Source organism: Lygodium microphyllum, chromosome 7, assembly GCF_053477565.2.
Source record: "Lygodium microphyllum isolate KBCC chromosome 7, Lygodium_microphyllum_v1.1.10, whole genome shotgun sequence".
NCBI lineage: Eukaryota > Viridiplantae > Streptophyta > Polypodiopsida > Schizaeales > Lygodiaceae > Lygodium > Lygodium microphyllum.
Genome location: NC_141141.1, coordinates 42,195,565 through 42,218,158, shown reverse-complemented (window position 1 = coordinate 42,218,158; position 22,594 = coordinate 42,195,565). Strand labels below are relative to the sequence as shown.

Genomic DNA, 22,594 nt, shown 5'->3' with positions numbered 1-22,594 from the left:
TCCAAAATCTCTAAAATCACTCTTGATCATATTTATAGTGCTTGTGATCAATTCTACCCCAAATCTATGCTTGCATTACATGCTTTTTCTTTTCAAAGAATCCAGTTTGGCTTTTCTTGTTAGCTTACTTTTGGAACTGCATGCTTTCCATATCATGATTCCTTGCAGTAAACACAAGTTTCTTGGTGCATTCAAACTTAATGAATTCAGACTTAGAGGTCTATATAGTATATGGCATGATTATTGGGATTGAGGCATATCATATTCACACTTATGCTTTTTTTAATACACTTCACCATGGGCTCTTTCTTATCCACTTTATGTTGGGCATACCCATATCACTTATGCACTTGGCATTTAAACCCTTTTTGCACTTGTTCATGGTCATGGACACTTGATATAGCTAGTTGGTCAATCTAGGACGATTTTGCTTACTCATATTGACTCTTGTACACTACATTCTCATAGATATTTCTTCCAAGGATTTAAAAGGCCATCTATAGTTCATGTAACCACTTAGACATCTCATTTTTCTGGAATCCCCTAGAACTCTTGCAAAACCATGAAAAATAAAGTCTAAACTACAAAAAACACACTATGCAATACTACAAACAACACCAACAACACACTTAATATTTGACATCCTAACACGCGTAATAAATAAAAAAGATATACATTTTCATGGGTGGACACATAATACCACGACACCCACCCCCTCTAAACATGCACATCTTCTAGCATGTGCCACTAGTACACATCATTATCTCTCATAGGCAATATGCATGCACATTTAAAATAAATTAATATGAAAAAATGTATGTTTCAAAAACATGTTATTTTATGTTGAAAATTTAATTTATTCAATAGAATGTGAAAAGTTATCACATTTCCATACTTACACATCATTATCTGTGCTTAGAAAAATTAAATCTTAATGTTTAAATACAATATAGGCCATACATTTTAAACTATCCCTAATTGTGTGTTTAATAATGAGGATTTTTTTATTATTTATGAGTTATTATATTCCAATTTATAAGTGAAAGTACTTGAGAGACCCTCCCAAGTCAAACTTATTATCACTAGATTTGTAGTATAAAACAACAACAACTAGCCTAGTGGATAGGCACTTGTTGCCAGGAACTCAAATTCTTCCTTTTCTGCTCCAAGTTCTTCATCTTTTCCATGCTCTTCTCCTTCTTCTTCTATATTGTCAACATGTCCTGTGTCTTCTTATTCCTCCACAAGCTCTTCCACTTCATAGTCTTATATTTCTCTCTTCTTGAATATTTTGATCCTCTTCCTTGCTACGGGTATCCTAGACCCATTCCACTTTGTCAAAGCATAAGTTACATTTTCATAGGTATGCTTCACAATATAATGTCCAAGCCATTTCTTTGTCATTTTTATGATAGTTCTCAATGCTACTATCATACTCTAAAACCCAATCCACTTCTTCTATTAGTCTAGGCATCAACATGTGTCTGCTATTAAATCTCTCCTTATTCCACAATCTTGCCTCTTTGAGTCTCTGCACTGCTCTCTGAACATCTTTAGGTCTTCTCTCAAGTTTTTGAATTCTTAGAGCTAAAAGCTCTTCTCTAGTCATGTCATCCTACCATGGTAGCAGACTCGAAGTAACAACACTGTTCTCTATGGGCATCCATGGCTTCTATCCATACATAAGTTTTATAAGCATATATGTGATATTCACATTGTACGTGGTTCAATCTGCCCATAGAGCATAAGGAAATAAACATTGCCACTCTCTAATCTTCTCTCAACAAACCTTAGCCAAAGCCTTGATTATAGGGGGATGTCCTCTTTTGCTCTTTCAATTTTCCTCTTGCTTAGGCTGATGTCAAGGCTAACTTTATGCTAAGCCTACAGAAAGACTCGCTTCATCAGCATCTAGCCTCTATCTTAGTAGTCACTCTGCATACACACCAATACATATAAAACACCTCTTCAAGAAGGAACCTACATATGACACTTATGGTATTTGTCCTCAATGCTCTTCCTTCCACTTGATTGGTTAAGTCTTCTCTTGCCAGGACAATGTACCTCATCTACCATAGGCCAAGTGGCATAGTCAGCATGTCAATCACCCACTTGTAATGCATACATAGTGGATAGGTGGGAGACACCAAGGTTAATCTCTTCACAATAATCAACTCAAGAATATAGGAGCAATCAAGAGTCACAGAGAGAGAGAGAGAGAGAGAGAGAGAGAGAGAGAGAGAGAGAGAGAGAGAGAGAGAGAGAGAGAGAGAGAAGCTCATTGGGATGCACTATCAAATCAAACTCCCCCCATTCCCTTTATAACCTCCATCACTACCCCTAATTTTATTTCCTTCACCCTCATCCATCTACCATACACTCTACATCATTCATTATCCTCAATTATATATATTTCTCCTACCCATCTCAAGATTCCATAAACTCTCATATCCTTACCTACTATCACTCCCAACCCTTAACTATGCCTCCACTAGAATACTTCACCGTGGGAAACCACTCTATATTTCTAAGAGAGCATATAGCCATTATTTAAGTTTCATATCCTTATCTTGCCCTTTTTCCAATAATTTCTAAATTGTCCTTTTTCCAAGTCAAATATCCTTCTTAGTCTTACCAAAGTCCCATTTCCTAAAGGTCATACAAGCAATGGATTGAGGGTGAACTACAAGGATCAAGGAAGGAACCAAGCAAGGAGCATCTACTGGATAGTTTGAGTGTTTGTGATGGCCCCCAAGAGAGAGAGTGCAAGAGCTCGACAAGGTATTGCACAAGCAAATGAGGTTGCACCCACCTCAAACCCACATGCCCCTCTTTGTATTTAGATTATACATTCTTCACTTTAGTACTAGTCAAAAAGTCATTGATAATGAAAATGATTAAATAGTATAGAATAGCTACTCAGTTAAGGAATCCTTTTGGATACCATAGATGGACAACAAATTGGTTTCCTAGGATGGAATTATTGCAAGGATCATCCACTCCTATAAAGGAATCTAGTCTAAACATCAAAATACGATTCAAATTGATTGAAATTTAAACATGAAACATAGGCACAAGTAGCAGATATTTATAAGGAAACTCATTGTTTTAGAGATTTAATTCAAAAAAGTGACTTAGGATTAATATCCAATGTTTTATTAAGAAAGGATGGTACAATTCTAGCCAAAAGAATACTTTTACTAGGAATATTAACTATTAGAATATTGCCTTCTTGATTTGTTTTGTAAGGTCTGAGATGAGATAATGAAGTTAAAAGACCTTCTTCTAAGATTCTTCCTCTTCTAAGACCTTATAATAAATAATTGAGATGAATATTACTAAATGAAATTATAGATTAAGATCAAGAAGGTTCTAAGACCTGGTTAGGATAAGTCAACTCTAGCCCCAAGTGGCCCCAACCGAGCCCCACCAATCTCCAACCCCCGCCTCTTTCACAGAATCTCTATCCTCTATCTCTATTGTAGCTGGTCCTAGCAAAGCTTACCATCCACCACCATTTTTGGCAAAGGAGGGGCATACTCTTGATAGATAACTTGACAACATCCTTGGTGAGTGCATGGCCTGAGTGCATGGCCGACTTGGGGGCATATTGTCCCCCACTTAGGCTATTAGGTCCTTGAGAGAGCAACAGCTATAGGTTGAGCTCAATGCTCTTAACATCCAGGTGCTATTTAATCCTAATGAAGAGTCATTAACTAGCTCCATTATGATTGCCCTACAATAGGAATCTCTTATTGTTTATTGTCTAGGCATCTCTATCCTTGATCTCAATAGGTATGTTACTTTCATCATCTTTTTTAATCCCCCTTATTTTGATACCTATGTTGTGACTTTGTTGTTATCACCCCTGCACAATTCCGTATATTGTCTTGATCTGCTATTGTTGAGGGCTCTACAAGGCAATGGCCAATCATACCTCGTACTTTTGATGGAGTTTTCATACATGAGGACTAATGATGTGCAAGTCATTTTCATTTCCTATCATGACTAGTAAGTTCTTGATCATAGCATTCTTTGTTTGTGTTCACTAGCTTCTTCTATCATAGTTTTGGTTCTAGTGCTTTAGAATTATTATCTTGTACTATAATTGAATAAGGATCACTCGATTATTATGTTATACGATATGTAGACAAATATATGTTACTCTACAACTACTATTGGCAGGAGTCTTATATTGTATGATATATAGACAAATATATGTTACCTTACAAATACTATCGGTAGGGGCTACTATAGAAGAGCCCAAAATAAGTATCTTCATCTTTCCTTTAAGGTTAGTTTGTGCTCTTTGAAGGTGCCATCAAGAATAAACATGGCATGTGTCTCTAAGGCCACATGCAAGCTTATTAGTTGCATGGAGAGTTTTCTATATAATCAAGATGACCTTGTGGGAATTTAAAGGTCTCATTGAGAATAAACTTGGCCTACATCTCTAGGGCCACATGAAAGCTTGTTAACTACATGGAGAGCCTTACGTATAATCAAGACAACCTTATTGGTACCACGACCACATGGATTGTGGGAGTCCCACAACAGCCACGATCAAGACATCAGTTGTGGATGGAGAACGTGTTTCAATGCATTTCTTATCCTCAATACTATTATGATCTTCCAAATGTAAGTGGTTTCTACTATGCAATCTTATTTTTGCCAATTGAAGCTTGCATTTTGAAACTTGGTTTTTGGTGCATGTTATTAATATATGAAGCTACTCTGATTTTGAGATTAAAAAGTTCAAAATCACCGCCCTTCAGTTTATTGTATCTTGCATTGGCCAACACAGCAAGGACGTGATTTGAGATATGAATTGGATAGAGAGAGAGAATAGAGGCAAAGATAGGATGAAGCTTAGTTAGTGGCCACATGCCACATGCATGAGTATGAACATGCCATATGGCAAGTTGAAAATCAATATGGCAAATGTCAAAAAAGGGGTACAATCAAGGGCAGCTATGGTGAGTGGGTCGAAAGTAGTGATGGATAGCGGGCCATAGGGGGTGGAGAGGGGGGAACAGAGATTGGAAGTTTTGTGCATGATATGGAGGATGCCACATGTCAATCCTCCCAATCTAATTCCAATCTCTCTACAATCCCAATCCCAACCTCGCCACCAATCCCAATCCTAATCCCATCGCCAATGACAGCCTCACCGCCCAGGTTGAAGCCACCCCCCACACTCGATCCTTCAACCTCTTTCCCCCCTGAGGGAACACCTGAGCCTGGTCTTCATGGCATTTACACTGTAATTTTGCAATGGCTCATTCGTTTATCACATTGCACAATTTTACATTGTAATGAGAATATGTAAATGCCAAAAAAGGGTTCTTGTTCATATTGTTAGACTTATTAATTATAATTGTTCGATAGCATTGTATTTTTTGTGTGCAAAAGGTACCTAAAATATTTGTCTTTCTTACATGGAAAAGGCATGTGTAATGGCCTCTATTAATACATGTACATAAGTCAAATTAATGGCTTTCTAATGTAAATATACTGCATTATTTATTATCTCTTTGCATGCAAAGCTACTTTACTTTCTCATTGGGACCTACTAGGCATCAAAAGAGTGTAATTAGAGATAATGTGATACAAACAAATCCTGTCATTATGGGAATGTAAAGCAAAACTGACAATGCAAATAACATTACACCTTTTATCATCAACATAGAAGTTAAACAAAGTAAAATGTTGGATGTCTTCATTGTGCAAGTCCCTTCTCGGCTGTCATAATGTGCACATTGACCCTAGCTTCATAATGGTAAAAAGTTTACCATTCAATCAAATATCAATGTCTAGTATTCAGTTTCTGAAAACTCCCTCATGTCTTGGTCTAATGGCACCAAATTCCTCCAAACATGATGCCATCTTTTGTATGGAATGTCATGACAAAGTTTTGAGTGGCAATCATATACTTTCAAACAACAATATCTAGTTGCACCTTACACGAGATTCCATCTTGTACCTTTGTATCCTAGCATGTATCCACGAACTCTAGGATATTATCTACATCAGGGCACTTCACTAGGAACATGGCTCTTGAGATCTAGACTTTAGTGCTAGAGAAGAAGTCCACAAAAATAGATAAATACATAAAATTAGATATTTTGCTTTGCCTACTTGAAATATTGGGCTTTAGGCATTTTTGCACCTCATGAAAAATTTGCACATGTAACTCTTGCTTATCCTTAATCTACTAGCGGCGGCCATTCTCTACTCTTAAAATTTGGAAGGGGAAGGTCGCACAAGATTCCCCATTGCTCATTGGAGGGAGGTAGTATGTAAAATTGGTCATAAAAGAATTGCCCCTCTCAGCCAATACCGCTTTGGTCCTTCCGTTGTAAAGCTCTTCACCAAAACCGAGGCATGGATGACATCTAGAACATCTACCACACACTCCACTCGCTTCCAATCCTCAAGGCTTGATAGATACAAGTTTGTTAACATCAAATGGTCTTGCCAAATAAGATGAATAAGAAACATGAACCTTCATTCATACCAAAAAGTAAATGCAACCAAATTGCAATAATAGTTGGGTCTATGAAGAGCAATATTGAAGGCATTAGACTCAAGGTGAAGCTCCTTATGCATGAAAACATGTTGCACACTCACTTGTTTGATTATTTGCTTGGAGCCACCAAGATTGAAAGCTATTACACTACCCTTCCAACATAATAAGAAAGAGTTAGCTATCAAGGATCTCTTTCACTTTTTTTTATGCATGATTATCCAAGAGAGTTTCACATTCAAGAAAGTAGTAGTCATAGAGATGAAGTGGCATGTTTCAAGGAAAGTAGTAGCTAGAGATATAAAGTGGTTCCACATTCAAAAAAGTAGTAGTTAGAGAGGTAAAGTGGAATGTTTCAAGGAAAGTAGTTCCACATTCAAGAAATTAGTAGTTTGAGAGATAAAGTGGAATGTTTCGAGGAAGAGAAAGGAGTTATCGAAGAAGTCAAACTCAAGAGTGACTCCTTTATGGATGATGAAGGTAAAATTTAGGTTGCTACCAAGAAAAATGGTGGGGTTATGTACATTGATCAAAAGCAAATCATCATAGTATTGAAAGGAATGCATAAAGTGTTTGAGGATGTCATATCTATTGAAAGATGCTAATTTTTTACAAAAGTTGTATTCAAAGAATGCTAAAAAGAGGCTACACCATAAAGGTGAACAACTAAAACCCATTGCAATGCCTTTACCTTGCCTTTGAATAGTGCCATCAAGAATGATGAAGGTATCGCTAATGATCCAAGTATTGTGATATATACAATCATGGAGGAAGAGAGAAAGATCCTTGAATGTCCAAACAATATCCCCCTTGTAGAGGAGAGAGAACTTTTCTTTGTAAAGCAAAAAGCCCATTTGATGATAGTGTTGATAATGGTAATAAGGCTGAATTCTCCTTCACGTGGTATGTTTTCATAGCATTTCCTCGTGTCGGCTGAAAAGACACTAAATTATTTGGCAAGCAAGTTGATGAAAACATGTTGGCTAGAGTCAGCAAGGTTTGGACGCTAATTCTAGTTAGTAAGGCTCTTTTTCTATTCAACTTTGCACAAAGACTCATTAGTTCAATCTTGCAAGAAAAGAGGACCTTGGCAAGGATAATAGTACATTGAGAATAGACACGACAAGATGTATTAGTAATCCATCTAAAGTCTTCTTTGTGACCTTTATAGACACCCATTAAAAATGGAAGTTTTTCTTAATATTGAATCCTTTATAGGTTTAGATAGTGAAGAGATACATGTATTATTTCACAGATGGTGGGTGCATCCAAGTCACAAACACTCCCATTGAATCTTGCTTTTGCAAGAGTGACAATCAATTGCATGAAAATGAGGGTTTATTACGGGATTTGTCTATCCCAGTAATATAAAATTCGTCTAGTAACTTAGAGAACCCACTGGGGTTGAATTCATAATTATGAATAATACCATAGCTAAAGAGATTGCTAAATTTAATTTTTGGATTATATATAAGGAACATTCTTTTTTATAGCTACTTGTATCAAGGTGGAGAGTGTGTAGGAATTCCTCAAAACCAAGCCAAGAGTCGTAAGCCTCCTTAATATTATAGCTTTAGGAAGGGATATGGTTCAATCCTTCAAAAATCGAGAGCCTGAGATTATCATCTATAACAATGTTCAGATTAAAGGTACTCACGTTGTCAAGTGTTTCTCTGAAAACTGAAAAGCCCTAATCAAACTGTAGTTAGGTTTGATTTTTGCTAGCTTAGTTATTTGCGTGACAGTTTGTTTTGTTATTTCGTAGTTGGTCGGATTTCTTGTGTTTGTCTAGCTTAAGATTTGTTTCTATCATTTTGTTTGATTTGTTGAGTGTGAAACTTGATAAGCCTTGGTCGAGCTTGGTATTTTTTTTAACAGGTTGAAGCTAGAGATTGCTAGTAGCTGTTGAATATTGTGGAACAAGGTTTGATTACTTGTTGAGACTATTACACATCACAGGGATAATGGGTTCACGAGCACTTCACGTTGCACTTATTGATACACTATACTCGGGGGTCGTCTCTTGTTCTTATCAAATACTTCCATGCCATGGGTTGGGATGAAGCATGCTTTACACCATCATTTAGCACTAGCACGGCACGAGGTCTACTGCAGCTATATGCAGTAACTTTTAGATGCACGCGCACATGAGAGCACCTGTCATTGAGCACGCACATTTCTTGCACGCACAATATTTGGGATGTTCATCACAAAGTTAGGAACCTCTGGTTGAGAGTGTAAGGTGGTTGGGTGAGTTCGAGGGTCATGAAGGACACCATCAATTGTGAGATGGGTTGTTCATATCTGGTCAACATCTTGAGGACCATCGTTTTCTAGAGTGATTGTGAGATTTTGGATGGGTGAAGCGGAGATTGATATTTTATTGATAAGAGTTCAAAGGTAAGGATAAGGATTTGAATTAACAATGAATTTTGTTTGCATTTTGCATGACGCACTAGCACATCTAGATAGGCTAGGCACAATTCTTCCAATGTATCCATATTTTTTGTGTGAGCATTGTTTGAATGGTAGCATGTCATGGATTTGATCAATTACATGTTTTTTCAAATCATGTATGGTTGTGCATGGAGTTCTCTTTCATAACATATTCATACTAAGACACTGCATAAAAAAACAGATTCATATTTAGAGAATATTTATTTTGAAGACTCAAGAATCAAAGAAAAATGTCGTACGTTTTACATCGTCAGCGAGTATTTCTTGAAAAAAAAGAGAATATGTGTACTGAAAGTGTGTGCAATTACAAGAACAATAGTCCAAGGAAGGAATTAAGTCGTCCAAGATAAAAGACGGAGAAAAATGAAGCGATTTACAAAAATCATTATTTTTGCCCATTTTTGATAGATTTTCATAATTCTGCCCGCATTGGCTTGTCGACCAGATGCATTTCGATTATTTTGAGTATCCAAACAACTATATTCGGAGTTCAAATGACGAAGTTATGATCCAAACAAGTTGCAAACATGCATAGGATAGAAAAAACAAAAATAGTAAAAAGCTATAGAAAAGCAAAAGCCAAAAGTTGAAAGCAAAAAGCCTAATGTATATGAGTGTGAATAGAAAACTATATAAAGGGATGAGAATGGAGAGTTAAGGGCCTTCCCCCTTGATTACAATTGTATTTTGTAAGAGAGGAGAGTAGAGGGTCGCATGCTAGAGTGAACTCTTGTCATGCCAATTTGAAAGTTGGAGCTTTTTGGGTGTCAAAGCACCGAGCATCGGCTCAAGGTTGTTAAGGTACGAAAATATATCACTTAGTTTGTTTTCGAATTATTGGTATTTTTGTTATATTGTGGTTGTGTGATGCTCTACCCACATTCGAGTTTTTAGTTGTTTTGAGCTTCAAGAGGCATTGTGCTTTGTCTTATATTATATATGGCTTGTGGTATATTATCGAATATTTAAATTTTTCAAGTTATATTATGCATTCAACAAAGTCAATTACCCCAACCAACACTCCTTAACATCTCGTTATCAAGTTGTGAGTGAGGCTTGCTCTCGATCACCGCTCACGTAACAATGTGGTTATCCTTAAAGTAGAATGTATCATCATTGAGATCGCAATTACAAGAGGAAATGGTGGTACCACAAAAAGTATCAGTGGGCTTGTAAAGAAAGTCTTACAGATGATAAAAACTTTCATCCAAGAATGAGATCATCATAGAGATTTGGGAGTAGAGGCTATTTAAACAAGTAAAAGAACTCTTTAAAGCTATTTTTTGGCTTAACCATGTCCAATAACCCATTACAAAAGTATGTGTAGAATCCTAGCATGAGACTTGACAAAATCAATATCCTTCTAGCCATGTGATTGAATAATTACAATCTGCAACAAGTCAAACAATCGACATTGAACAGCATTCTTCTAGCAAAACTCCTTTCCTTTTTAAATTGTGATATGCACTAAAGCTATTGTTAGAACCTTGGGCCAAATGTGATGCTCCTTGAGTCAAAGTTCCTAGGCTTATTTTGTGTGTGCATGTGTGTGTGTGTGTGTGTGTGTGTGTGTGTGTGTGTGTGTGTGTGTGTGTGTGTGTGTGTGTGTGTTGCAACATTAATAATAAGCAAAGCTTTCCAAGAGAAGAGAAGAGCTCTAACAATAAACTTTTCAAGATGCATCACAATACCATTTCATATTTGCATTTGGCCATAGAATAACACCTAACATACAATGAGAAGATAGCCAAAACAAAGCAAAAATACAAGATGTTTTGCTACAAGATCGGAGGAAAGAACACTATTCATTACCTTGCTTGTGGATGTTTTTGTGTGCAAGTGCATACATGCACATGCACATGTCCATGTTTAGTTAAGCTAACATCCTTTAACGCATGTGTATGAATGTGCAGGTGCATGTCTATGTGCATTGCACACACACATGGCCTCATCTAGCTCATCCTCTACTTGCAAGTCCTCCACAATCCGCCTCTCCCTTCCACACAACATCTACTCTCCCTTGCCTCGTATTTTGTCAACAATTGCACATATTGCTCCTATCCCCTAGGCCCCCTCCCCTCTCTTGCCCACCACACCACGTCTACATTTGTAAGGGGTGGAAAAATTTAGTAAAATGTATCTAGGTAGAAAATGCCAAAATTAGCTATGTTCAGTGCACATCTAAAGAGATGGATCAATAGTTAAGATTGTCAAGTGAACAAGAGCTATATATTCAATCATGATTAAGGGTAATGGCTTTCGCTCAATTACAAAAATGGACTCGGTTTAGAAAATAAGAAATATTATTTGACAAACAATAGAGTGCATTAAACAAACACAGAACAAATGTAAGGGTAAAGATTATAACCATTCTATTTGACGTTATGCCTGCAGCAATCCAAAACTCAGCACATAACATTGTACAACGCCCAGATGGGAGCCAGTCGTGATGACAAATGACACTGAAGTCTCCCGTGCAGGTTGCTGCTACATGTTCCATCAGTGTCCTAGACATGCCTTTCTTGCACTAAGCTACCAGTGCAGGGCTACAGCAGCAGCCTCCACTCTAAAGGCCACCACCATTGAAATAGCATGTTTCAAACAGTGAAGAACCATAGCTCATTTATAGAGCTACCCACAAAAGAACCAAGCTTTCATTCAATGCCAGTCGCTCAATTTTCAATTCACCTAGGACTGCCTTCAAGAAGCATCTTCTCATAACAAACAATCAGGGCGCACATGATGCAACTCACCTTAATGATGCCCATAATGATCCAAGCTTCATAATTATTGTGTGTTTAGCATCATTCTCATCCTACATTGAGGAGAAGTTTCGTGTTTTAAAGTCAATTACCCATGAGGCATTGCTCCTTCTCAGATCATTTTGAGCCTGTTCCAGTACATGAACTGGCTCTCCCCTATCTTGACCCAAGTTCAAATCCATTACACAACTCTACAAGATAGAATTAACCTTTCATTCACAAGTGTACCAACTTGTGAGACACCCATAGAGAAGCAAAGATCTATCGATGCTTTTGGAAAATGCATGTAGCCTTTCCATTAAGCAAAATCAAGACTTTGGAAGGCCAAATAGTTGAATCTCGCTGTCTGAGAACCGGCTCATTCTTAACTTGATAACAATCATCCAGAACATTGAAATAAGAGTTAACACAGATGCATAAGCATACGGCTTGAAGCAATCACCTACCTCATAACGCTCAAAATTTGCAGGATTCTAAAAAGCAGAATATGTCCCTCCTGACCTTCCAGACAAAATCTTAGAGATGCCTTCATCAGGCAAACAAATTAATACCCCAAAATTTTGCTGGCTGATTAGTGCGAGCACTCTTGTCAATACTCTTGATGGTAGCCATATCATCCTCTGATAACTGAAAGTCAAACACCTGCATGTTTTCTCGCAATCTCTCCAATTTACTCGACTTTGGAATAACCACCGTACCACGTTGGATGCCCCATCTTAGGGCAATTTGTGCAGGAGTTCTGCCATGTTTCTTTGCCAATTCCTGCGATGTAAGAAGACAAATTCAGCACCAAGAAAATAGGTGCATGTCCTGCAACCAGAGGACGAGTCCAAGCATACCTGTATAACAGGGTCATCAAGAGCAGACACAGATCCAAACCACTCTGTATTAGCCACCCCCCCACCCAAAGGAGTATGTGCTGTGACTGCAATGCCATGCTTCTGACAAAATTTGACCAACGACTCTCTCTGAAAGTATGGATGTGTCTCAATTTGATTTACTGCAGGCTTCACTTTGGAATAAGCCAGGCAATCTCTTGTCAAAAAGATATCATAGTTGCTGCAACAGAAGATTCCAATTATCAGAAACATTACTTGTTAGCATTCATTTTGGAGCTAGTTAATTTTAGAGCCCGGCTCTCTCTCGTCAAAAGGTATGTCTTAGTTCCCACAACAGCAGAATGCAAATCAATATATCACCTGATACCAATGCTTCGTGCTAAGCCAGCAGACACCAAATCTTCCATTGCATGCCAAGTTGTTTCCAAGGAGATTGTGGTATCTATATCCAGCACTCCATCACTGTCCAGAGCACTACTTGTTGTCCCCACACCTGTAGAAAAGAAGCTAACCTATACTTCATGTCGACCTCCATACTTTCTGTGTAAGAACTAATTAACGTAGCTTATGATCAGCATTGTGCTGATAGCAGGAAGAAGTATTATAACCTGTGTGTCTCGTGGCTATTGGAAAATGAACCAAGTAGAGATCCAAATAATCCAATTTAAGGTTTCTCAGGCTATCCTCACATGCCTCCCGAACATGTCCATGATCAGAGTTCCAAAGCTGGATGAAATTTTATTACTATTAAGAGACTGATTAGCATGCTAATTTTCAAAGAAAAGACTCAGAATAAAAGACGCACCTTGGTGGTAATGAACAAATCTTCTCTTTTGACTAGACCTTGCCGCAGGGCTTCTGCAAGAGCCTCACCAACTTCCTTCTCATTCTTGTAATCAGCTACAAAGTAACAGAAGCTCATCTAATCAGTTGTTCCAAAGCAGTGTATGGGCCAGGCCAATATTGTGCATTCTTAACTTCAGCTACAAACACTACACTAAGGATAGGACAAGTTCATTTTTGTGGTGAAACATAGAGAACATTTGGGTGGCAGAGCACTTTATCTGGCACCTTTCTCATACCAAGCAACCAAAAGACCAATCAAGATACTGTTTAACCCCCTGTAAAAAATTGGAGAGACAATAATGCATTCATGTTTAAAATTTCTTCTAGCCCCTTCGTTGTTCTACTGGCCCAGATTTCTTCAACATGCATGCATCGTGTTTTAAAAGAGTTTGTGTTTGCAAGCGCTTTAGCCCTTGAATAATTCTAATCCACAGCCACACTGCATTTCATCACATGAAGGATCACTAGTTATAATACCCCACCCAAAAAACCCCCCAAAAAAAAGGGTTTCAAACTGAACCCTCAAAACATCCCCTAAAACAGCTACAACAAAGTCCAAGCCATTGATGTGGAAATTTATTTCGCACAACATAAATCAGTCACAGGTGCTCACAACTGCTCTGCCTCCATCTCTTAAGTCGTGACCTCAACCATTATACTGTGTACATCATACTCTCCCAGCAGTAAAAAGGAGGGGTGCACACAGACATCCACCCACACACACATGCACATGAACATGTTTTCTGACTGGACAAGAGAAACAGTAATTCATACAAATATTACAGCTTTGTGAATTCACACAGAGACGTAAAATATGGAGCCTTGATAAGGGGGTTTCCTAAGAGGATCTTGAAGATATTAAATGATCAGGCATATGCAATGTGGTGATCTTGAATGCAGAAACTAATGTATCATCTAGATTAGAGGATCCTAAGGAGAAGATTCTGCAGAACTAACAAACACAAAGCAATAGCCACTATGACAACAAATTACAGAATCACCCACATCACATGGAATTAGAAGGGAAAGGAGGTCAAACTTTGTGAATATGAATGAATTGAAAAGGAAAACACATACTTTTGTGTACTATGAATTGGAATGAGAAAGAAACATTTTTAGTAACAAGGAAGAGAGAAAAAAATGGCATTTCCATGATCTTTACATTATGAATCTTGTGTGATATGCATTGCAAATGGTCTTATCTAACAGCACATTTCCAAATTCAAAATCAACAACTAGAAACTCAAAACATGCACACTAGGTGTTCCTTGCCTTTTGCCTCAAAGCCCTTAGGCTTGCTAGTGTGCATGTTTTGAGTTTCTAGATGTGAAAGATCTACAGCTGGTCAATGACTGAAGACAGCAAAAGCAGCTATACAGTGGGTTGCCTCAGGCAAAAGGCAAGGAACACCTAGTGTGCAAGTTGAGAAAGACCCTTAGGAACACCTATACACAAAAGCTAGAAACTCAAAAGGAAGTATAAAAGGAACCCAAATACATCAATTTTCAACAAAAGGATTCCCCCATCACATGTATGTCACTCCATTCATATGGCTTTTTAATTTCCATTTACGTTCGAGGACTTACAAGCAGACAATGCTACTAGTTTCTTTGAGTTTTGCTGAGTTTCTCAGATATTCAGAACTACAGAAGAAAAGCTATGACAAGTGCAGGTCTTTTACAAGTCTTGTTAGGCTGGGTAGCACAACGACATGGACCATAGCTTATTTCTACTGAGTAGGGAGGGGACGTCACTGCACACAATGGCAGTTCATCCATGATGGCATAACTACATAGTGAGAGTCATGATAATTTAGGGTGTGTGGTGGCTAGGCAAAAGGTTGCCATGAATTGTCAAGCCATTAATCATATTCTGATTGTAACCCACTTAGAGGACTCAAAGAGATGGAGTCAAGGTCAGTCTAAAGCTTTTTTGAGAGCACAGCGTAAACATGGTATGCTTCACAATTAAAATGCTGTCAATTCCAATACGAATGAAAACAAGATAGTGAAGGAACAAAGCCTTGTGACTTAATATACAATATTAAGGAATAATCATGGCCACAAATAGTACAGCACAAATCCAAACGTAATCAGAGAGAAATTTGCTATTCACTCTGACAGATGATGCAAACACGTACAGACCTCTTTTTACAAAACTGTTGTGGGCTGTTGAACTCTTGGTTTTGAGCTTACTAACCAAAAGTGCCCCCCATACTCTTTCTATAACCCCTACTTATATTCTATGCATATCATCGAAATGCCTCCTCCCTGTTGCAGCATTGTTGACAAGCTTAAAGGCCCTAACTATCTAAACTTGGAGTGTTGTGATGCTTGGTTTGTGCAAAAATGACTCCAATATATTGTTTCAAGATCTTCCCTACATCCCCAAAAACCTACTTCTCTTTCATCCGATTGGGACAAAGACAACTATGAGAAAGGAATCCTCAATTGGGACAACAAGTATACCAAAGCATATTCAGTGCTTCTTCAATGCATCTCCAAGTCAGTCTTACCAGCAATTGACTCTTGCAAGACATCTCACAACGTGTGGGAGAAGCTCTGGCTTATGTACAAGGCGCCTTCGACCATGAGAACTATTACGTTCTATGGTCAACAATAGAATGCCCATTTCAAAGTGACTAATACAATTCAATCTGTCATAGGGATGTGAAATTTTGAGATGCTTTAATCTTGGCAATAACATTTAATTAAGTTATTGATCAAATGTGTGGAATTGTTTAGCACGTGTGATACACACATCAGTTATTTCATGGTAATAGGCCAAGGACCCCAAGGATGCAATGAGTGTCAAAGGCAAAAGTTGTGATAAGTTATATACCTGCTAAGCTTTGGGTGTCACTTGGTGTCAACTTTGACCCTAGCACAATTGTTTGGCCAATAAGTGTCAGTGGTGACACTAGGGACTAGCATTAATTAATTGATTAATGCCAGTCTAAGGGTCGACAAAGGTTGGGGACCACTCTAGGTTGCAAATGGACTAGCCAATTTAATTATAGATGGGCACATTTAATTTTGGGCACGGTCAAAGGGACTACAATTAATTTTTAGGATGATTTAATTCTGAAATTTAATTAAATGGCTAGATAATGCTGAAAGCTGGGTTTAAAAGGCTGCCACTTGGCGAAAATGCCTATGCAAACTGAGAAAACGTTTTTGGAGGCTGGGTCTCAGCAATTCAATTAGTTTATGACCTGGGAGAGGAAAGGAGAGAGCTACTGGTCCATTTTTTTATCAGAGAACAGCAATTTGCTGCAAAAGACAGCCATCTAGGGGCCTCAACAAGCACAAGACAGCAGGGAAACACCATTCAAGGGCTAGCAACAGCATTGCTGATTAAGTGACAGCATTTTGGAGGTGCCTGATAGTAGGTGACTACATTAAATGCAAGCTGGAGCAAGCAACAAGTAGAATTTAGGGTTTTCTCCAGAAGAAAATCAGATTTCTCTCTCATCTTGGCTTTCTCTCACCTTCTACAGTAATTTTTCAAAATATCTCAGCATTTCTCAATCATTCTCAATAAATCTCAGCCAAATTTGATGGACAACATGAGGATTTCTACTGTAAACCCTGAATTTCTGCAGAAATTAGAGTTTCACAATCACCTTCAAACCTGTGCCAACAGGAATAGACGCCATATACTAAAATCAGCACCTAAAATTCTTGGAATTGACAAGGATTTCAAATGCCAGATCATCCATTGTAAACTAGGGTAACATTTGGCCAATTGGTGGTTCCATTTGTGCAAGTTCTGGGTGAAAATCAAAGAGCGATTGGCCCAAATTGTTTGTTGATTGTATGTACAACAAGGGACTTTTTTTTTATCAAAGAAAATGCACAAAGTGTTGGGAAAAATGCAATGCCTAATCTTGCACAAGGCACGGAGCATGAGCAGCAAGCTGAGAATGAGATAATTGTACAAGAGGTGGGTCCTTCTAGGTCTCTTGAAGCTGATGACGAGCAAGACGAAGAGGAATTTGATGACTAGTGTAAAGATTAGCTGAGGACAATAGCTGAAATGTTAATGCAATTGGTAAATGATCCTTGGTTCATACGCTTTTTTGTACCCCTTAAAAGAGGACAGCAAAGGTAAGAAGAGGAAATTGTCTTCAAGAGCTTCAGGACAGCAAGATGCACCGAAGGAAGAGCCAATACAACAACATGATGTTCCAAATGTGGGTAGTAAGCATAAGCAAATGATGCCAATGGGGCAATTGATGCATATGCAAGGCCAACTTGGACGTCCCAATCCAATGCTTTTTGGACAGCAAGACATGCATACAATCATGGGGCAGCCAAGGTACTTTGGTGGTGGCACTAGTTTCCATGCTATGGTGGGTCAAGGACTGCATACAAGGATATATGGCACAACTCCTTATCATATCCAATAACCAATGCATGGTGTGCAAGGCCCAATGTATCCAGGTATGGCTAGTAATAAACATAATCCCATGTATAACTATGCTAGCATGATACTAGGACACAGAGTGGCAAGTTTGGCATCACATATATGCAACCCACTGTGTTCGGACTCATGGTATTAATGTTGGTCATGCAAATGTTTCATATAGTGTTACTCATGAGGAAAAATGTAGCTAGTAATGCATACAATGTATGGAAAAATGTATCTTGGTATGGCTGATAGTATGCAAACTCCCATGCATAGTCACATTGCAATGGTCCAAAGTATGCAAACAAGAATGTTTTCTTATGCATTTGGTGCTCCTAACATGTCAAGCTAGAATTTCGGCAATGTGAGAGTATAAAGCATCACAATGCTTAAGGGAAAGAAAGACCTACAACCTAGTGGAGGTTTTGAGGCAAGTAAAGGAGGTAAAGTTTCCATATGCTTCTTGGTGAAGCTTCAACATTGTTTCACCAATAGATGCAAAGTGAATGGAAGACGATGACTTGGTAGACCATCCTCACTTGTTGCAACTTTACCAAGATGCCTTTTAGCTAGAGCCGACCGAGCTTAGTCAGGTTTAATAGAGCAAAGTCCGAAGTATTGCCTGATGCTCAAGGGGGCGGTAGTACTTCCACTCCACCACTTTTGGATAGCTCTCATAAATAGTGGATCTCAGATGTATTCAACATGCATCCAAGGTATTGTGCTAACAATATGTCTGCCATGGGCTCACTACTCAGTGTACTAGTCACACTGAGGTATATGCCAATGAGTATGGTTATTACAGCAGCTCTAAAACTATGCTTTTGCATCAGTTTATGATCAGTTTGGCATGTGTTTTTGCCTCTGTTTTGAGACAAAATTTCTAATCAGTTTCAACTCAATTTTTGAACAATTTGAGAACCGTTTATGGTCACTTTTGGAATCAGTTTTTGCATTAGTTACTAATCAATTTTTGCAATCAGCTTGTGATTAGTTTGGGATCACATTTGCAGCAATTTGTGATCAATTCTCAAATCAACAAGTGATCAGTTTATGCTCAGTTTTCAATGGTTTATAGCTGGTTCCATGGACAGCAACATGTTAATAAATGCCATTCATAGTTTCAACCATGGTTTATTCTGAGAATATACTTTATTATGGTTCTAAAGTCCAACAATTGAGAAACATGAGTTATGGATTTATGGATGTATCCAATGGGTTTCTAGCAACAATTTTGGACTGTATTTCAAATTTATATCATGTTTATACTGGCTAGAAATTTTCAGCAAGGTTTGGGGCATGTGGCATGGTTGGACAACCGTGGCGAATATCATGACTACAATGCCTTATGGAACTTCCAATGCAATATGCTTTTCCTTTGGCACAATGTAATGCAATCAAGAATGCTTGCAAGGTTTTCATAGGGAAGGTCCGTCGTGGAAATGTGAAATTTTAAGGTGCTTTAATCTTGCCGATGACATTTGATTAAGATGTGCAAGGTTGTTTAGCACATGTGATGCACATGGCAATTATTTCATGGGAGCAGGCCAAGGACCCTAAGGATGCAATGGGTATCAAAGGCAAATGTTGTGGCAAGTTATGCCAACTAGGCTTTGGGGATCAATTGGTATTAGTTTTAACCCTAGCACAGTTGTTTGGCCAATAGGTGTCAATGGTGATACTAGGGACTAGCATTAATTAATTAATTAATTCCAATCTAAGGGTCGACCAAGGTTAGGAACCACTCCAAGTTGCAAATGGCTTAATCAATTTAATCATGGATGGGCACAGTTAATTTTGGCAGGGTTAGAAGGGCTAAAATTAATTTTTAGGATGATTTAATTCTGAAATTTAATTAAATGGCTAAATAATGCTGAGAAATGGATTTAGAAAGCTGCCACTTGGCAAAAATGCTCGTACAATTTGAGAAAACGTTTTTTGGGGTTGGGTCTCAGCCATCCTCACCAACTGCCGTCTCTCTCCAATAGGCGTCACCTTCATCAAAGGCAATTGCAACTTGCGTTTGTTTCCTAACTACTTCCCACCCTTCTAACGTCACTCCAACAGCTAGTGTCACCTCATCAGGCTTGTGTTTGCAAACGGAGGCTTCATTGGCTGTCTCCCTGCTCTTAGGTACCACTCTTCATCCCTACATTTGTAGACTCAGAGGCTCCTCACCCTTCAACGGCAGTCTCCCTACTCCAGGCGACACCTCCTCATCCTGAGGTTTACAAACTCAGAGACTTCTTCAGCTGACTTCCTACACTCCAAGGCTTCCTTTTTGGACCCTTGTATCAAATTCACTTCATCAACATGATTCATCTTTCATGATCTTCTATGTTACTTTTCTCTCTCAGTGTTTGGCGTACACACACTATGTTTTCCCTCGCAGACCCTACTGTCTCTCTGGTCACTTAGTCATTTTGGCAACTTGTGCATTTCAACTTATTCTCACTTATTAATTGTTGTAATTAAGTTTTTGATTAGGTTTTACCACCGTATCCAAGGAGGAGGACTAGTTTCACAATCATTCATTCTTTTAGTGAAAAATCCAAGATCATCTTAGCAACATGCAATCCACTCTTCCTAAAGCCCATCTAGTGGAATTGTCCTTAATAAACTACCTTCGGAGCTTTGTGTTGCTGCAAAAGCCTTATAAGCTCAAAAATCAAATTCATCCATCAATTTCCACCACATGACCTCCATGCTACTTGAGCATAAGCCTACCTTACGTTTATAAGGGAGGTTTCCATCTCGATCTATAGGACCTCATGTGAGTACCTTGGATGCTTTAAAGGGGGGGAACACGCAAAAGAAGGATCAATGCTACCATTGCGACAAGGGGCACCTCCACAAGGATTGCAAGAAACTAGCAACATTGTGAAAAGAAAAGGTGAAGGAAAAGAAGAAGGCGAAGGACTCCTCTGACTCTTCATTATACTCAAATTTTGACTCTGATTCCAACCATGTGTACATATCCTCATAGACTAAGGACATTTCATTTCAAATGGCACACATTTAATGCTAGCCAACTTGTATTTTTTGCCACATTTAAGGTTAGCTAACTTACTCCTTATGTATTAGTTTTGTTATTTAGGCAACCTCTCCTCCACTTCACATTCATCTAACACCAACACACTGCACCCTATATGAGAGAGGGAGATCAAAAGCATTATACTAGTTGCCCACATCCCATGCCTTTGTAGACACTCTTGTGCCTTGGTATATGGCTTCCGTTTTCCAAGTTCATTATCTTTGAGTTCATGTGTTCCTATTTTTCCATTCAAATTTTTGAGCTTTCAATAGGTCTAGCTTTTTGATTCTATTGCTCCACACCATCTTGATAGAAAGAGCCTGCCAATCATGGAAAGCCATCAATGACACAAGTGCAAGATATTAGACAATTTCTCTGCCAAATTCCAAGAAAATGTAAATTAGGAGCACGTGATCATTGAATGAAGAAACCTTCAACCTCCAAGACTCAAGCTTAGTCAAGCACAACTCTCAATAGGTCACCTGGGCACCTTGCACAATAAAAGCTCTCTAATTTTCTATTGATGCCTAAGAGAGACCATACAATGCTAGAATCTGGACCCACTTATGGTTTCAATTTTGGGACCCCACTCCTATGACATTTAAGCGAATCCCATACAAACTTTCTTTCTCAAGTCCCTATGCTTGCAACATCTAAACTGAACTGTCTTGCTTTGACAAACAATCCTACAATCAAATGCCAACTAGTCTATCTTCAAACCAGCCTACCTCCATAGTTTTGCTTCAGCGAGTAGATCAGGTCCAAGAGTGCTACATATTTAAGTTTCCATATCAGTACCTAATCAGCTCAGTCTTACACTTTTATGCACGCACAATCAGATCCAAAACTGCTACTGCTGTACATGTGAAAAGTAGCCCTTTTATGGGGCTTAAGTGGCAAGAGTATGACAATATTCTCTACCTGCAAGGCATTACATGAAAGCTACAGTGAGTGTTCAAGATCTTTCTACCAAGATTTCGAACCTTGTGGTGGAAGCATATTGCAGGCTTGGATAGGGAAAACAAACTGGAGGGCATCTCCAGTTGTAGTTGGGGAGAGCATGATCCACATGTACACAGCACATGCAGACATACTTAGGCACCGTAGGAGCAACAAGATAAGTAGCACCAGCCATAGGGCAAGTCACAAGCAGGCTGCCGAGAGGCACAGACAAGCAGCTGGCATCTAGCCACGCCTACTGCACTTGTCACCAAACATGTTGGAAAAGGCTTCATTTCTAGGTGTGCAAGTCCAATTGCAGCATGAGCCAGGTCCAAGCCTGCCATGCAGGCTGCCCCACCTGATTTGCGCCCAGGCTGGAAGGCTAGAAGGTAACAGAACAAATCAATGGTTAAACAAGTGACGGGAGAGAAAAAAGGAAGGTTATGTTGCCTTGGCATGCTTGCCGAGTTATACAACACGTTTTCTACATTTTTCCCATGTGGGAAAAATGGCTTTTTCCCGCTAAACTATACAACATCATGAGCTTTTGCTAAGGAGCCAACGGATATCTATCTAGGTGCGGTTGGGAGCAGGATGCCAGCCCGGGCTAAAACTTCTTGTGTTATACTCCAGCTAAAACAGCTGAGATGCTTTATGATTTTGGGCTTCCTCGGGGTAGTCCATATGCAGTTGACACTTGACAGATCCTTTATTGTCCACAAGACAGAGCGACTGCTGAATGCCGCTAGAGAGGGGTATTGATCACTGGCATTCAGCT

The 22,594-nt window shown here is 38.7% G+C and overlaps 1 protein-coding gene across 1 annotated transcript in view; it reads right to left on the bottom strand.

The window, feature by feature from the left end:
* Positions 1-11,941: 11,941 nt before the first annotated feature.
* The window catches only part of LOC148033387 (NADP-dependent D-sorbitol-6-phosphate dehydrogenase-like), a 10,990-nt gene continuing 337 nt past the window's right edge, over positions 11,942-22,594 (bottom strand). The window contains exons 2-6 of the mRNA XM_087681297.1: positions 13,390-13,484; positions 13,193-13,310; positions 12,945-13,077; positions 12,585-12,804; positions 11,942-12,507 (exon numbers count right to left, since the gene is read on the bottom strand). Coding sequence (XP_087537423.1) covers positions 12,277-12,507; positions 12,585-12,804; positions 12,945-13,077; positions 13,193-13,310; positions 13,390-13,484 — 797 coding nt within the window. The 3' untranslated portion in view covers positions 11,942-12,276. The remainder of the gene's footprint in view (positions 12,508-12,584; positions 12,805-12,944; positions 13,078-13,192; positions 13,311-13,389; positions 13,485-22,594) is intronic.